The sequence below is a fragment of the Hypanus sabinus genome, chromosome 14, assembly GCF_030144855.1.
Source record: "Hypanus sabinus isolate sHypSab1 chromosome 14, sHypSab1.hap1, whole genome shotgun sequence".
In the NCBI taxonomy this organism is placed as follows: Eukaryota; Metazoa; Chordata; class Chondrichthyes; order Myliobatiformes; family Dasyatidae; genus Hypanus; species Hypanus sabinus.
Genome location: NC_082719.1, coordinates 82,554,330 through 82,572,664, shown reverse-complemented (window position 1 = coordinate 82,572,664; position 18,335 = coordinate 82,554,330). Strand labels below are relative to the sequence as shown.

The 18,335-nt window shown below is 41.2% G+C and overlaps 1 protein-coding gene and 1 long non-coding RNA gene across 9 annotated transcripts in view; one reads left to right on the top strand and one right to left on the bottom strand.

Moving 5' to 3' along the window:
- Positions 1-7,488, bottom strand: part of LOC132404934 (uncharacterized) — a 55,329-nt gene extending 47,841 nt beyond the window's left edge. The window contains exon 1 of the long non-coding RNA XR_009515711.1: positions 7,112-7,488. This is a non-coding gene — a long non-coding RNA (uncharacterized LOC132404934). The remainder of the gene's footprint in view (positions 1-7,111) is intronic.
- LOC132404930 (tropomyosin alpha-4 chain-like) overlaps positions 1-18,335 on the top strand; it is an 89,546-nt gene that overhangs the window by 26,599 nt on the left and 44,612 nt on the right. The window contains exon 1 of one of the 8 annotated variants that reach the window (XM_059989549.1): positions 6,267-6,686. The exons of 4 other annotated variants lie outside the window; for them this stretch is intronic. In XM_059989549.1, coding sequence (XP_059845532.1) covers positions 6,549-6,686 — 138 coding nt within the window. In that variant the 5' untranslated portion in view covers positions 6,267-6,548. Of the gene's footprint in view, positions 1-6,266; positions 6,687-18,335 lie in introns of those variants that run through there. 3 more of the 8 variants (XM_059989550.1, XM_059989546.1, XM_059989545.1) reach the window with 3 other exon arrangements.

The window sequence follows — 18,335 nt, the reverse complement described above, 5'->3', positions numbered from 1 at the left end:
CTAGCAAGCTGTTTAATTGGAAAAGTAAGACACTTTGCATTAATGTAGAACATATTTGAATAAACCTCCCTGAAGCACAACTGAAAGCTAAGATGATTTTGCCAGTGCTATTTCTTTTGAAAATGAACCTTCCTCTAGTAGCACCTTGAATTTTAGTGCCTACATTTGTGTCCCATTGTGTTTTATGTCATCATGGTTCTGCATACTTTGATCTTGTTTCCTCCAACTGAACAATTATCTCCAAATCTTTGCTTTCTGTTCCCACATCTGGCTTTCTCTAACTTCTTCTTATGTGCTATTAGACTTTTTCAGACATCTACCTTTGGATGAATCATCACTTCCCTTAGCTAAAATAAGAAAAAACAGAACTGCCAACCTTGACTCCAGCTAACGTTATACCCTCATCACTTACACCACTCTCATTCATGGCCAAATCATAAATAATTTACAGATACAACACACAGTCAGTGTCTTGACAGTTTCTGACTTTGAATTCAGCTTTACATATGTTTACAACCACTCTGTTTGTCTGATTCCATCCCATTATGCATCTTTTGTTTTCCATCCTATTTACCAGCTGTAAGACTATAAGATATAGGAGCAGCATTAGGCCGGTCACCCATCAAGTCTGCTCCATCATTCCATTATGGCTAACTTATTATCTCTCTCAACCCCATTCTCCTGACTTCTCCCTGTAATCTTTGACACCCTGACTAATCAAGAACCTATCAACCTCCACTTTAAATATACTCAATCACTTGGCCTCCACAATCATCCATGGAAATTAATTCCTCAGATTCACCACCGTCTAGCTAAAGAAATTCCTCCTCATCTCAGTTCTAAATGGACATTCCTCCATTCTGAGGCTGTGCCATCTAGTGTTAGACCCACCCACTATAGGAAACATCCATTCCACATCCACTCTAAATAGACCTTTGAATATTCAATCAGTTTCAATGACATCTCCCCCTCATTCTTCTAAACTCCAGTGAGTATAGGCACAGAGCCATGAAACACTCCTTGTACGTAAACTCCTTCATTCTCGGAATCATATCAGTGAACCTCCTCCAGACCTTCTACAATGTCAGCACATCTTTTCTTAGATGAGGGGCCCAAAACTGCTCACAATATTTCAAATGCAGTTAGGCCAATACCTTATAATCCCTCAGCATTATAGTCTTGCTCTTATGTTCTAGTCCTCTTGAAATGTTAGCGTTGCATTTGCCTTCCTCAACATTGACTCAATTACAAATTAACCCACACCCTCTTCCAAATTCCTGCAGTTCCTTGTCTAAACCCTCAGTTTTGCCAAACCCTTAAAAACTATGGATAACCCCAAATATTTAAACAGCTGTTTGGTTACTATTCCTCACATTTTCTTTATCTGAAAATCCATATATTCCTTAGATGCTCTATAAGTGCTTTTCTTTAACTCAGTGGTGCATGTTCTTTGTCAAGTTTTCAGCTTAACATTAAATTAAGTGAAACCTGCACGTGAGGGACATGGGCTTAGTCTTATGGTTCGAAAGAAGTACAAGTTCAACGTACATTTATTATCAAGGTACATATATGACACCATATGCTACCATGAGATTAACTTACTTGCAGGCATTCACAGTAGAGAAAAGAAATACAATAGAATCAGTGGATAACTATGCACAAAGACTGACAACCAATGTGCAAATAAAAATAAATTAGTAAACAGATAATATTGAGAACATGTTTTGCAGAGTCCTTGAAAGTGATTACAAGGGCTGTGGAATCAGTTCAGATTTATCGACGCAGGTTCAGGAGCCTGATGGTTGAAGGGTAATAATGGCTCCTGAACTTGGTGGTGTGGGACCTAAGTTTCCTGTACCTTTTCCCCAGTGGCGGCAGCAATAAGAGAGCGTGTCCTGCATGGTGAGGGTCCTTGACAATGGATGCTGCTTCCTTGTGACAGCGCACTTGCCAATGTGCTCAGTGGTGGGGAGAGCTTTCCATGTAATGGTCTGGGCCATACCCACCACTTTTCTATAGGCTTTTCCATTCTTGGGCATTGGTGTTTCCATACCAAACCATGATGCAACCAGGGTCAGGATGCTCTCCAATGTGTATCTATAAAAGTTTCTCAAAGTTTTAGACCACGTGCTGAATCTATGTAAACTTCATAGAAAGTAGAGGTGCTGCTGTGCCTTCTTTATGATTGCACTTACGCAAATAGTAAGTAAAAAAAAATTAGTGTTCAATGTCATGCGTTTTGTACGTGTCATGCTGACTCTTCACATGCAGAGTTCTAATTCATGTTGGAATGTCACTCCGTAGTCACCCATGGCATTCTTCAATGTGTGTGCAGTCTGTGATTTATTCATTAAGGAAACTGTTGCCGCTGACAAGGACAGCCCATCCTAATAGCCCTCCAGAATCTATTTTATGTAGATATTCCAATAATAGGGTTAGCTAAAGTATTCTAGGATTTAGATCATCTAATGATGAAGGATTGGCGATAAAGTTCTAAGCCAGTATGATATGTGCAATCTTGGGTGGAACCTATAGTTGATATTCTCCCCAAGCATCTGTTATTCCTTTTATCCTGTTGGTGCTAGAAGCTGTAAGTTTTGTGGGTTCTGTCAGAGCGTCTAGATGAGCATTTTGTAGATGATACACACTCTAACCACAACACTTTTTATAGTTCTGGCTTATTTAGGGTTGTACATGGGGTGCTAAGCAAGCAAACGACTTGTTCCTGAATTATGTTAAGCTTCTTTAGAGTGTTGGGCTTGAAATCATCCAGGCAAGTAGAGTGTATTCCATCAAACTGTAGATATTGGGAAGATTCTGGGGTGTCAGCAAGCAAGCTACTCACTTCGGAGTATACAGCCTCTGGCCTACATCTTCAGCTGGTCCAGCTGACATTTGGTAAATATTATCCCCCACAATGGTAATGCCATTGAATATCAAGGGTGGACGATTAGATTCTCTCTCATTGGAGATGGCCATTGCCTGGACTTTCATGGTATGAATACCCCGAGTATCATCTGGGTTTTATAAAATGCAGGCGTGGACTCAGTCATTTGCTGAGAATTGCAAAGTGAACTGAACATCATGCAATTAACAGCAAGTATTTCCACTTCAAACCTAATGATGGAATGAAAGTCACTAATACGCCATTTGAAGATGGACCAGTTTGGAATTGAGAAATGTCTACAGTGAAGTCCTGTGGCTGGTGTGATTGGCCTTAAATAATCAAAGCCATCTTTCTTTATGAATAAAGAAAGGTTATTGAGAATTTTCCCCAGTGGCTTCAGTTTTATCCTACTCATTAATGACATACAAAGCTACTTTGATATCATAGAAACATAGTAAATATACAGCACAATACAGGTCCTTCGGCCCACAAAGCTGTGCTGAGCATGTCCCTACCTTAGAAGTTACCCATAGCCCTCTATTTTTCTAAGCTCCACGTACCTATCCAGGAGTGTCTTAAAAGACCCTATCATATTTGCCTCCAACACCGTCGCCAGCCGCCCATTCCACGCACTCACCACTCTGCATAACTTACCCCTGACATCTCCTCTGTACCTACTCCCAAGCACCTTAAAACTGTGCCCTCTGATGCTAGCCATTTCAGCCCTGGGAAAAAGCCTCTGACTATCCACACAATCAACGCCACTCATCATCTTGTACACCTCTATCAGGTCACTTCTCATCCTCCGTTGCTCCAAGGAGAAAAAGCCAAGGTCACTCAACCTATTCTCATAAGGCATGCTCCCCAATCCAGGCAACATCCTTGTAAATCTCCTTTGCACCCTGTCTATGGTTTCCACGTTCTTCATGTAGTGAGGCGACCAGAACTGAGCACAGTACTCCAAGTGGGGTCTGACCAGGATCTTGTATAACGGCAACATTACCTCACGGCTCTTAAACTCAGTCCCATAATTGATGAAGGCCAATACACCGTATGCCTTCTTAACCACAGAGTCAACCTGCACAGCAGCTTTAGTGTCCTATGGACTTGGACCCCAAGATCCCTCTGATACTCCACACTGCCAAGAGTCTTACCATTAATACTATATTCTGCCATCATACTTGACCTACCAAAACACTTATCTGGGTTGAACTCCATCTGCCACTTCTCAGTCCAGTTCTGCATCCTAACAATGTCCCGCTGTAACCTCTGACAGCCCTCCACACTATCCACAACGCCCCCAACCTTTGAGTCATCAGCATATTTACTAACCCATCCCTCCACTTCCTCATCCAGGTCATTTATAAAAATCAAAAGCAATCAGATTACCCTTACCTCAGCTCTTTGCTTCATGTTTCATCCAAGGAGTTTGACGAAGTCTGGAACCAACTGGCTCCATCTTCATTGGTACAGCCAGGCCTTACTGGTCCATGGCCTTTTATATAGCACTGGACTTAGCTACATCTGGATACCATTAGGAGTGAGTGGAATTGGCTTCTGTGACAGTGACAAATCTCAAGAGAAAGCCGAAATGGATCATCTACTAGGCACTTATGGCAGAATATGATTGTGAAAGCTTCAGTTTTATCTTCTACAGTCATTTGCTGGGCCCTGCCATTATTAAGGATGATTTTTTTTTTGTTGGAGTCTTTTCCTCCCATTCATAACTAAATGTGGTAGAAGTCCAGGGCTTTCAACCTATCCAGTGGTTCTGAGATCACATAGCTCAGGTTATCCTGTACTGCCTTGAGCAGATGTGCACAAACACATACAAACACTTTAGTTGGTGATTCCCTCTCATTCCTGCTCCCAACCAGGACGGATCCACTCACTGTTTTGTTCCTTTTGGAAGAACAGGGGATATGCTTTCTGCAGGCATACTTAGCAAATCTTTAGAACAACGTTAGGCATTGAGGTTATAATCTGTGCTACTATATATTTCTGCTGCCACATGGTGCTTTCTGGTTTGTTAGTTTTGAGTTAATAGATCTATCCCAAGCCAATCCTATTTAACACTATTGTCACACAAGAAAATTATGGATATCCTCGATATGAAGGTGGGACTCAGAAGAATCAATGGTAGTCACTTCCTCCAATTTTGTCACGACACACCTGTGGCAGGGAAATTAGTGAGAAGGTGGTCTGATATGTGCTCCCCTAGTGTTGTTTTGTTCAATACATGCAATTTTGGCAGCTACTGGACCATTCAGAAATCTGAATGTTGAGGACTTGCAGGGCTAATCTCGCTTTCCTTGGTCTCTCTTTGGGTGGGTGGGGTGGGGAAGGGTTTAACTGCTGGCAGAAGGTGAACTTCAGCAGTAAATTAAGAATCGCACATGTACCAGGTTAAGTATGAATGAAAGATATTTATAAACCAAAATGAACTTTTAAGGTAGTTTTGTAGTCATCATTATAAAGACAAAAATCAAATGATTACAGAAATGTAACTTCAACAAACTGTGATTTGAATGTGACTCTGGGTCGTCCCCAATCACCTAGCCAGACTTAAATTCCTCTAACGTGCTCCCCCTGTAGGACAGTTTGTGAAGCAAGCAGAAATATCACAGTTTGGATTTGTGGTTAATACTGTGAGCTGAGACGTTGCCTATTTCGAGGCCGAACTATATCAGCATACACATGCACAAATATTCCTACAGGTATTTCGGAATAAATACTCCGGAACTAGATTATTTTTCTCTGACTTCTCTCTTAGAACAGCATCGAAGGTCACCTCCAGTATAAACAACAAGGCCACCAAGCATTGTTCATAACCACAGGAAAATAATTTCACAATGTACCAGCAAAGTAAACTCAGAGATTTAAGATAACACAACGTCGACCCATTCTTAACGCAAAACAAGGCAAATTACAACAATACCTAAAGTTAGGCCTGTGAACAGATTTTAAGATAATCAACCAAACTTGAGGAATAGATCGATCGGTTTGAAAAATCAGCTACATTACTCGAAAATGTGATCGAAGCAGACTGAGTTTGTAACTTCATTTACATTTGAGAGAAAGTATTTGTAGGAAAGGGGGGGGGTGATGGAGGTGGGAAAGAGGGATGTGGAAGAATCTCTCACATGGACCATTGTAAGTTTTTTGTAGTTCGTTCTCCAAACGATGTCCAATACATTTCCTTTTGGATGCACACAAAAAAATCTGGAATCTTTTAAAAAAAAAGTCGATTGAACAATCAAGGTGCGAGGTAGTGTATTTCCTTTAGTTTAATCTAATCCTGTTGCAGCGCTGTATGTCCACCCCCTCGCATGACCTCATGTATTTTGAGCGCTTCCTCTCTCCACCTCCAACTCTTCGCTGGGACGCTTAAGGAGGCGGGTGGTCCAGCAGCCCACAGTCCCTCCTCTCCAAAGGGCTGCCTGGTTAAGAGCATTGCGCAGGAATTTCCGGCGGTTTACGCCCTTGTTGGTGGAATTGCCAGCACTTGGTGATTTTTGTTACCTGCCAGGAGCCGAGGACTCATCCCTCCGCATTAGCTGCCGGAGCTCTCGCCCAGCTCCTGTCCTGTTGGTACCGGAGACTTCGTTTCCAGTTCCGCCTGCGATCCCTCGCCCAAGTCAGAGAGAGCAAAGCAGGAATCATGTCTGGTAGCAATTCGGCCACGATTGACACCGTGAAGAGAAAAATCCAGTTTCTGCAACAGCAGGCGGACGTGGCAGAGGAGAAGGCTGAGCAGCTACAGAGGGAGCTCGACAGCGAGCGGCAGGCGAGAGAGAGGGTGAGCAACGGACAGTCTGAACGTGGTGTTTGCGCCATCCTCAGCTCCCCAGCGCAAATCTCCGCGCTGCATTAGTTTAACCACCGAGTCAGACCCCCACCCCCCCACCCCCACAAAGTGGCGAGGACTAGCTCAAAGCTTCCTCGGACCTCCTGAGATTTACTGGAAGGAGATGTCCAAAACCAAGCTGTTGCCGCATTGCACTGAAACAAAGGTTGAATGTGGCTCTGAGTGTTCATTCAAAATGGTGGAGGGAGGCTGGGTGTTGGCCGAGGGCTTATGGAGTCGGCACAACTCAAGCTCGGGATCGAAACCTCCTCGGCTTCAGATCACTGTTGCCATCACCAAATTGTTCTTTATTTGATTGCAAGGCAGTAGATTTGGGTCTTTTAGAGCGAGGTTACCTGGTGTACGGGAAGTCTTACCTCATGATATATGACATCCTTTCTTCCCAGTGTGCCGGGACGTGACTGGACTTTGTGATAAGGACGGGTCGGTGCTTTAGACATTGATTTATTTTGTACATTTTTTTTTAATTGCCTGGGAAACTTAACGCAGCCCCCAAGGAATTTTGTGCGCGTTTGATTCCGCCCCTCTCCTCCTGTTGGAGTCGGGGGAAGGCAGCGAAATCTCCTCGGAGCGGCCCTGGGAGGAGTTACCTGCCGATCGCCGGCACCGACCAGTCTTTCCCTCTGACCGGGCACTTCGCAACAGGCACCAATTCACTTTATGCGCTCTTCAGTGAATGGGCGGGGTCCCGGTTTGACTTTGTAAGAGAACATTCCAGCCTTTTCGTGCATTTAGCTGTTGGCTACGCCAGCATTTTTGTCGGAGTTTTCATATTGCAATTGAGATCTCTGGGCTACGTTTTTAATATGAAACCTCCAGGTCTGCAAATGTACTTGTATTCATCCACGTGCACCATTTTTAGATACTTTTATGTGTTTTCCAGGATTATATTTTGATGGTCTGTAGCGCAGTCACCCTTGGTAGATATTATTGCCATGTATACTAGTACTTGCACGGAGAGGTTTGAATATGGGAAGGGGAGACTTGACTCCTTAAGAGCAGTTCACTAAAGTGAGCCAAACTGGAGAATATTTGGTGCAGTTGTTGACTGACCATTATGAATGCCTTACAGGTGTACTCAACAAAATATGCAATGGGATACCCTTTCATATACCCTTTCATCCTATTTGAGTCACCATACTTGACTATTCTTGACGTGCAATTCTTGTTTATTTGTGCAAATATACAATTAGAAGGTGAATAGTCAGAAATTGTTACATGGTGAAGTGAAATTCCAAGGATACTTGAGTAGTTTTATTAATGTAACAAACAGAAATTTCAGTATATACTTGGATTAGTTACTGTCTTGTGGTGAATGGGAGATGGTAAATGTGGTTGCTGGAATTAAAACTTTTTTCTAAATGTAAGTGTATATCCATGACATTTCTAGCCTGCTGTATTCATTTTCCAATTAGTTGATGTTGTTTCTCTCCCCGACTCTTCCCCCCCCCCCCAGTAAAGGGATGTGGAGATGAGGTGGGTAAATGGAAATATGAGACAGTGAAAGTCACCATCTCGTATGAATGACCTAATTGCATCAGATCTAAAGTGGCCTTCTCATAGTACAAAAGAATTCTTCCTTCAAGATGATCTCACCATAGTTTGGATAACCACCTATCCTTTTGGCATTGGCTTATTATTGTCACATGTATCAGAATACAGTGAAAAGCTTGTTTTGATACTGTTCATACAGATTGAGTCATTACCTAGTGCTTTGAGGTAAAACAGTAACAATGCAGAGCCACAGAGAAAGTGCAACAAGGTAGATTGTGAGGTCAAGAGCCCATTAACTAAACTTTCAACAGTTGTTTGGGCAATGCACATACCAATATGAGTGACACACGGCTTTATTCCCATTCTATCAACTAAAGCCAGAACCCTCCTGAATTTCATAATCATAATGCAATACATTTTAAAATGAAAGTTAACTGGTTCCAGCTTTTGTTCCAATCAGAAACTGGTTGTTCCAATGCAGGGGTCTCCCAATCTTGTTTTTTGCCAAGGACCAACGCCATTAAGCAAGTAGTCCATGGATCCCTGGCTGGGAACCACTGTTCCAATGAATCCATTTTGTACTGTACCACTTGGCATATTTTTATATATTGTAGCCGTTATCGTGATTGATTGCAATTGGGTCAAGCTTAATGTGATTCTTCTCTATATCTCCTTACCAAAGCTATCAGCTCAGGACAGTTGTGCTCTTCTGTTGAAATTGCACATCTCCCACCTATGAACATGTTTGCTATGTGTAAATCTAAGCTGGTCTTGTCTTGCATCTCTTCTATGTTGAAGATGGTAGGTCACTGTTCATTTGGACCTTGCGTTTGAACTTGGACATGGGGTGTGCTGTTGTAGCTGATCCATGTTGCCACCTCAGAATGCTCATGGACTCACCAAATTAGTTGGGAAAAGCAACCATGATTTTGTTTCACAACGTCCCCTGCCCTAGCTTCTTTGTTTTGGAGATCACCATGGGTGATTATAAATTCCCCACAGTTGCCGAGGCTGATGTTCCCTGTCTTTGTAAGTGGGGATTAACTATTTGATGCTGTGTGACCTGATACCAGGCTGGAAGTCTTCATCTGGTTTCAATGTTCTGGTTGTAATCTTGAGCAGAGAGAAATTGGGATAATTACTGATCAAGATTACAGTTTGGTACCCTGCATGGAAAAGGGCAAATGATCAAATAAGATTTGTATCTGATAACTTGCCTTATGATCTAAAAGTTTCAGTGTTTTGGACCATGGAATGTGGCATTAGCTGAGAATCAGCCATTTCCCTACAAGAATGTCCACCCTCAGAATAAATTTGAATATAGCTAAAAGGAGCTTGAATGCTAGTGTAACCAATTTTACTGAGAACTCAGTGACTTGAATGAAAGATGGAAATTCTGTGCTAATTTTTTCAGTTGTATGTAAATTGTTTGAAATAATCACGAATCACTGACTTGGTGGATCTGATTTGGACGCCATTTAATATGGTGGTCAAATCCAAATCGATATCAATTACAATCATTCCATTACTTTCCAGAAGAATTTTAGTAGTGATTTATGATTCACTTTTTACATCTAAAGTTTGCGGCTTATTTAAAAATAAGACAAAGCTATTATAGTGAAATAAATTGAACTGGTTAATTCCAAATTTGATGATAGCTGACCAATTTTCATCAGAATTCCCTATATACTAATCAGGAGTGCAAGTGAAGGTGTTTAAATAGACTATTTATTTAATAATTATTGCAAGTTCACATATAGACATACAGTGGAGGGCATTTTAAACTTTTTGTGATGACACTGTTCCCAAGACTGTGAAATTGGGTACGAAGAAGGCTTGGATAAACACAAATTGTTTGTAACAGGAACTTAGCGGGGACTTAATTGGATGGATAAAACTAGGGAGCTCAGAGTACAATGGAAATTGCTTATTTCTCTTGGTAGAGTGGTATAAATTTGAAGAAATCAGTAGAAGGATTAGAGGCAATTGTCAGAGACTCCAATCTGTCTGCATTTTGGCAGGAGGTTTGGAGTGGGTGTGTCTCATTGTTTTGGGAATAGGCGTATCCACTTGACCCCTTATTAGACAAGATAACTGTTTCCCTGTATATATGAAAACCAGGGGCTGCCAATTAAGTTCATAAACTTTGGACTCTGTTACATTATGACTTGCTAATGACATGCTGCGCTTTCTTGCTTATGTACAGTATTTTAGCTTGGCCTCTTGAGTATACATGATCGAGTGTTAAATCTTCTGAACACAGCTGGATTGAATGGTCTCAAGCAGGGACAAGGCTTTTCAGTTTTTAGCTTCAGGTAGCAATTATTTATGAAATGATTTGGTATTTAGTGGGATTCAATGTGTAAGGAAAGATTGTTCATTGGGATACATTGAAAATAGCGATTGTGTCATTCGTTACAGTGCTTGAATCGGTTCAGTAAACAAGTCTATAAATGTACATTGTGCATAAAGCTTGAGAAATCTTATTTATAATCTGTTTTGTTATTGCTAATATTGCACAGATATTTTCATGGGGCATTGGTTCCTGTTTAGCAGGTGGGATGGTGCTGCCCATTAAAGTAGATTGGTCTCACGATGAGTGAGCTAAAAGTAGTCAAGGTTGATACATCTTAACAACTGAGAATAGCAGTGGATGTTTTGCTTCATTTGTACTTTGTTCTTTCAGGAACTATTGAGAAGTTGCATCCAACCTTTCCTCATCGTTGCCCTGTTGCAGAATCTGGACCCAAGATATCAACCATCCCTTTGCCTCCACAGTTGTTGCTTCAGCTTTTCCAGCAGTTTCTCTTCTCCAGATTCCAGCATCTGCAGTCTGTTATCCCCTTCCTTTGTCTTTTAATAACGCATTTGCTGCTCATGTGAACTTCCTGATATCTGCCATGCATTCAGATGGTTGTGGATCATAGTCAGTGCCCCTGGACTTGCATTTGCATGCTTTTAGGACATGGAACGAGAACACTACAGCACAGTACAGGCCCTTTGGCCCACAATGTAGTGCCACACACGTACCCTATTCAATAGCTTTTGTGCAAAATGCAGTTCCAGCTGTGTGGCAAAATTGTAGCAACACACTCAAAATGCTGGTGGAACGCAGCAGGCCAGGCAGCATGTAAAGGGACAAGCACGGTCGACGTTTCGGGCCGAGACCCTTCGTCAGGACTAGTAAAATTGTAGGTTGGTACTTTGCATTAACGAAAGACATTGACTTTGAAGAGGCCAGTTTGTCTGGATAAGTTTCTGGCAAAATTCATTCTAGAAGTGTCAGATAGTTAGTGATTTAATATATATGGTTTGTAATATTAGATTTAGTGGGTTAGGACATTAGATGTTGGTGTGTTACATAGATTTGTTTTTTGATAATGATGTGTTTTTAGTGTTTTAGTTCTAGTAGGTAAACCTGTTGGCTCCGAAGTGGACCTGGAGGCCTGAAGTGTTTACGTGCAGGTTTGGTTCTGCTTTGATTAGATTATTGAAACTCAGACTAGTCTCCAGCAGATTAGGGTGTGGCCATGATACTTGAGTTTCATACTGTCTACCAAGGCAGTGCTCCCTTGATAGTGATTACTGTATTTTGGAAGAGCAGATGGTGTGGTAAAAGTAGGGTCTTCATTGCAGTTGAAACATGTAGTAAGGCACCAGCGAACATGGTGAGACCACCGCTCTGCTCTCATGTATACTACCCCCGAGATTCATTTTCTTGTAGGCATTCACAGTAGATACAAGGAAACACAATAGAACTAATGAAGAACTATACACAAAGACAGACAAACAACCAAGGTGCAAAAGTTGACAAATTGTTCAAATATGAAAAGAAAAACTAAGAATGAATAGGTTTTGAAAAATATGGAGAACATGAGTTCTTGAAGGTGAGTCCATAGGCTGTGGGTCCGGTCTTGAGATGACTGGTCAGTGAGTTGTCTAATTTTAGACATCTGTGGCAACATTCTGGGTATTGCCAAATCTTGTAAATATGTTTCTGCAAAACTGTAGATATTGCTGTTCATGAAGGTTTATAGTTTAGAATTGCCTATTTTGCTTGTAGGTTGCTGTATTCAATTTACTGGTGTTTGTGTCTCCATCTTCTGGAAATTTGTATTATACCTATCTTGTTCTAAAGCTGGGGTATCTACAAATAACTGGCTGTTATGGTAACCTATATGAGAGAAATGGTTTTGAAATGTGCAAATTAAGACCTTTTTCTGAGCAAAGTCAATTGAATTTCTGTGGTGCATTTTGTCACCTTATTCCTAGGTCTTTTTCTCGGAAGAGTGAGGCTTGCTGTTTATTTTTTCCAAACTGCGACCCTTGCCTACTGCGACCATGGACACTGACAAGTAACTGGCTGAAGCAGTAATTCCTCACTGAAGTTCTGTACATTTTTGTTTCCTATGAGGTGCTTAAGCTCTTTTTAATATCAAGCTATTCATACTTGGGCATCAAGTTTATCATCCTGAACAATATCAATAGTTTAACACTGTTATTCATTACCTTTTGGAAGATTTTATGCAGTCTAAAAGCTGCAAGTACACAGATTGAGAAGCATGCGCACTGACACGTCTATTACAAACTGACCTAGAAGAAGCCTTACAGAGGTATTACAAACTGACCTAGAAGAAGCCTTACAGAGGACAAGGCATCATTTGGATTTGCCTCTTGTCCTGTATCTCTACTCTGGCATTACTATATTGTTTGGCCACATCTGTTACATGCCTTTTATTTTGATAGTATCTTAAAAACGAGAAAGTTACATGGTTTCTGTCTCTGGCAATCTTTCTAAGAACAGTTTGAGAGAAATTTTTGCCTTGCCTAAAGAATTATTTTCCATATTCATCAAGGTTTCACTTTGTACATTATATAGTACCCAACAGAGTTGTAGAAAATCATTGCAATCTTCTTTTTGTGAAATTAAATGTTCAAGAACTTGTATAAAAGCTTGAATTATCCACTTAGTGCCTCGAGCCATTCAGTTCACCATGTTTCTTCTTGTTCTCTGGCAACTTCTGATGGCTATGCTCACTTTATCTCCAAAACACCTATTGATTCAATATGCTTAGGTTCATAAGCACCCAGAACTCATTGGGGTGACAGCACTCCACTGAGTGAAGAAATTTCTCATTTCACTCTCCACTTTCTGCACCTCTAAATGCCTCTGCACATCACCATTTGTGTATTTCTTACCATTAAAACCAAAATAACCTTGTTTTTTAAACTAAGTCAATAGTTTTATCCTTGCCAGTTCTATTCCCAGCGGCTGTTGTCTTGCCGTCTCAATTTACTGCCACTTAATATTCCCACTTTGCTTCCTATTGCTTGCAAAACAGGATGCAATGTAGTAATTTTCTTCATCTAGATCATCAATGTTGATTATAAATTGTTAGGAGCCCTGCACTGATCTTGGGTTAAACCATAGCGGTAGCCTTATGATTTTGGAGTGGAGGAGGGGGTGGCAGTTCACTCTTATTGATGCCTCTCCTACAAATAATTCTCAGTCAATGTTCAATATATTATTCCTCCAACTCCTTGTTGTTTCTGGCATCTCCAAGCCTGAATGCTTGGAGCTGCAGTGAGCAAAACAGTGCCCAATTGTCCTGCTGCTTATTTCTCGCCAACTATCGGTGACAAAAATCACTGTTTGAACACAAATACCAGTAATTGGTGCTGTTTTTAAAAAAAACATCGCTCTCAGTATGGTATGGTGTCTAATGGCTGCACAAGTGCATGCGACTCACACTAGTTAGAAACTTTGGCACATCTCCTACCCCAACTAAGTGGCACAGTGTCCCAAATAAATGAAGGGACTACTGACTATTTCCATGATTAATTTTTGTTCTTTAAAAGTTGTCCCAAATAAGCAGCTGTCCAGGTTAACCAATGGCTTAATTAGTTGGAATCCGTTGTGTTTGGTTTAGTCATTTTCTTCCCTATTTTTTAAGAAAAGAACTCCTATTGCTAATGCCTAAGAAGCATTTGTTACTGTTAGTATAGGTGTGGAAGCTTTCCTTTTATCTTCTATTTGACTTTCATGTGAGTTTTGCAGTCATTCATTGCAGAGTCAGTGTTACAATGTTCATTATCTTGCACACATCTGAAGGGTGTGTTGATCATGATGTGGTATTTCAATCTGCTGGGGAATCTGTGGTTCAAGCAGTGGGTCCTCCTGCAGGGGCTTGGTCTGAAATATGGGCACACCCCACTTTTCCACTGGCCCCTTGTCAAACAGCATTAATTTATATAATATTCCAGCAGCTTTTGCTGTGCTAACTTTAGATCTATGCACAGTAGTGTAGTGGTTAGCATAATTGCTTTACAGAGCCAATGCTCACAGATCGGAATTCAGTTCCCACCACGTCTGTAAGTAGGGGTATATGGGGGGGGGGGCGCTATGGTTGCGGTGCAGATCGATGGCATTAGGCAGTTGAAATGGTTTTGGTATGGACTTGATGGGCCGAATGGCTGTATTTTTTCTATGACAAGTTCTCCTTGAGACTTCAGGGCTTTCTTTCAGATGCTCCGGTTTACTCTTACATTCTGAAGCCGTGCGGGTTAGGGTTGGTGATTTGGGGGCATGTTATGTTGCTGCCAGAAGAAGGGCAGCACTTGTGGGCTTCCCAGCACCATCCTTGATGATTTGATGCAAATGGTATGTTTGAATGTACGTGTGACAAATAAGGCTAATTTTTATATTAGTGGTTGTTTTGAGGGGGGAGCGTGAGAGTTGCGAATTGAATTTGTCTTCAGATTTAATTGCAGAATTAGAATGTGTTCAAAGAGAATTTGAGCAACCATATTTAGACTGGTGTAGTTAATAATCTCAAGTGGAGTCACTGTAAGTCATTTGTAGTCTGCTTTGTAATCTATCCTGATCTTCCATTGTGCTTTGAGTGCCTTAGATAGACTGGTGCTGCGCTACAGTCGCATTATTATTCATATGGAAGTTGAAAGTTCTAAAGAATGCATGTTTAGCTTCTGTAATACTAGCATCAGTAGCAAGTTTTTCGCTTCGGTTATAGTGTGTGAGTTCTGCTCCAGAGCACACATGCTACCATTATGAATGGTACAGGGGAAGGTTGCTTCATGGAGATGCCATGTGATCTCTCAGATATGACATTTAATCAATTCATTGTCCTTGCAGAAAACACAAGATTTCATGGCCTTAATTGAAACGCAAGGGAGTTTTTCTGCAGCCTGGTCGCTACTTTCTGGTGTTTGTAGAGTGCTTCTATCATTTGTGGATGTAGCACAATAAGAAGCTCCTCCAGTTCAGCAAGCCCGCACCACCTGATTACACTGATGTGATCGATCAACTTTTGGAACGTGGGTGGTGGAGACCCAGAGTCCCGCACAATCACGGGGTGAACGTACAAACTGTGGTGCGTATGAGTCCGGGTCTCTGGTGCTGTAATGTTGTTACGCTACCCACTACACTACTGTGCTGCCCCGTTTTTGTGTGAGAGGTGACTTTTCTTATAAAAAGTTTAATTGACTGTGGGGCCTGAGGTATCTTTAGTTATGCAAAAACTTGATGTCCATGCAGGGACATGCATCTCTTGACGTTACCACTGTCAAAATGATAAATTCACTAGGTTAAATAATTTTCTAACATGGGATTAAATATCCAGGTGCAGGATGGTGTGTCATAGTCAAGCAGCACAGAAACAGGCCTTTCAGCCCAGCTTGTCTGCCAACCAGGATGCCCTCTAATTGCCTGTCTCTACCCCAATCCCTGTAAATCTTCCCTCTGCGTGTACCTGCCCATGTGTCTTTCCAGTGTTGTGGATATGCTGATTTGTTGGAGAATTTCTTCTCCAAAATGCATGCAGGCCCTTTCCATGTTCCATCAGGGTTCCATTCTTGTGAACTGTTAGTAATCCAAGCATTTTACATGTCAGAATTGTGGCCAGGAAATGCTTCCAAATGCTTGTTTGTTCATAATGGCTGTATGTAAGCTGGGCATTCATTAGCTGGGGAGGATGTGCGAGCAAAATTGCCTTGACTTTTTTTTTGAAGGCAAACATGACCTTGCATAATCAGTAGCAAAACTATAAAGCCCATTTAAGACCAGCTGATACCTCCTTCCTGTGAGGACACTATTCCATTCTCTCCATCTCACTGAACTGTATGTCTTCAGTCATGAGCAGTGTGATGTAATTGTTAATGATGTGGGTTGCTTGGAGAATTTTTTTTTTCAATACTTCCCTGCTCTTCAGAACTGGAGATTTGAAGTCTTATGAGGTTCAGAGTGTATCTTTGAACAGTCCAGTCTGACTGAGGCACTCCCTCACTGCTGGATTGTTAATTTAGATTTTTGTGATCCATTTAGCAGAAGGGGACTTGATCTCTGAAAGGGCATGTCCACCCAGCTGAGTACTGGTCCAAAATCCAGTTTAAACCTTACTATTTTGACCGATTGGTCAGTTTGAGTCTCTACCTATTACACTGTCAATTGGATATTTTCTTTTTATATCTAACTTGCAGTGTTCAAGATAAAAATATCTTTTCAGCGAAGAGTTTAAGTGTTTGCCTGCCTTGAATATTAGAATGGGGTCAAGTAATGCTTCGATGCATTCCTCGCATTAAAAGGGCTGCAGTAATGTATCTGAAACTTAAAGATAATACAGCATTGGAAACAGACTTTTTGATCCTCCTGGTCCATGCCAAATACAGCATCCTCCCTGCAGGTTCCGGTTTCCTGGGTTTGCCCCTTGACCCTCCAAACCACTCTGATCCATGTACCTGCAATGTTTCGTAAATATTGCATTTCTACCCTTGACCACTTTCTCCAGCAGCTCTTTTTTTTCAACTTGATTTTTTCTGGAAAAACTTGTAAAGAAGATCTCGCAGCAGTGGAAACAGTGAGGAAGTAAATGTTTCCATCAGGTTTTAATTTAAAAGAAGATAGACCATACCTATGCAAACTAGCTTCTTGAGAGAATACAATAAAAGTTTATTAAAAAGAAATCCATTGCAAAGAATCTAATCTACAAGAAATGGTAGATGCTGGGGGTGGAGTGAGTGGAGGGTGGTATTTTCCTAAGGCTGTTGAGTTGAAGTAATCAATATTAGAATAAACAGTCTTTTAGAATTGAGATGGAAAAATTCTTCACTCAAAGGATTGTGAATGTAAGTCACTTGAAGTGTATTCAAAGCCGAAATTAATGGGTTTGCGGGGCAAAAAGGATGTCATCAAAGATGGATATTTAACAGAAGATATTTGTATTGATTGATAACTTGATGGCCAAATGTCTGCTCCATATTTGACATTAAAATTCATCAATTTCTTATCTGTCATTTCAAGGAATGGAATGCTCAGTTATAATTATAGGATGCTACTTGCTTGCCATGGTCTGCCTTTGGTTGGATAGAAACTTAAACTATTCTACAATAAAGAGAGGGCGGATGATTCTTTTTAAATTCTCAATGAGCAGCATTTGAGGGATTTGGCTGCAATCCCTCTGTAGTTCTAAATGTTGGGAACAGAACATTTTGTAATGAAGCTGCTTGCTGAAGATTTTTCTTGTGTTTTTAATTTTAAGATCATATTTGTTCCAGTGTTCATATTTTCAACCAGCAGTTTATCCTGTAACCCTTCACAGAACCTCTGGGGGGGGGGGGGGGTCAGGTGGAAGGAACAGCATTAGTTAAATAACTTTGTAAATGTAACCCTATCCACCACATCCTTCCCCCAACCCCCACCTGGCCGCATTCTTTAATAACAAGTCAGTACTTCACCATGCATATTTTATCTTGCTATTGGCAGTTCTTGGAGTGAGTCATTTTCATTGCCAATTTGAATTGTGACTCAAAAACGAGGAAATCTGCAGAGCTGGAAAGCCAAGTAACAGTCACAAAATACGGAGGAACTCGGCAGGCCAGGCAACGTCTACGGGGAAAGAGTAACCAACTGATGTTTTGGGCCGAGACCCTACATCGATACTCATGAAGGGTCTCGGGGCAAATGTCAACTGTTTACTCTTTTCTGCCTGACCTGCAGAGTTCCTCCAGCTTATTGTGCCCGTCTGTTGAATTGTGACTTCTAGGAGGCCTGCCTTGTTTGGTTTCAAATGT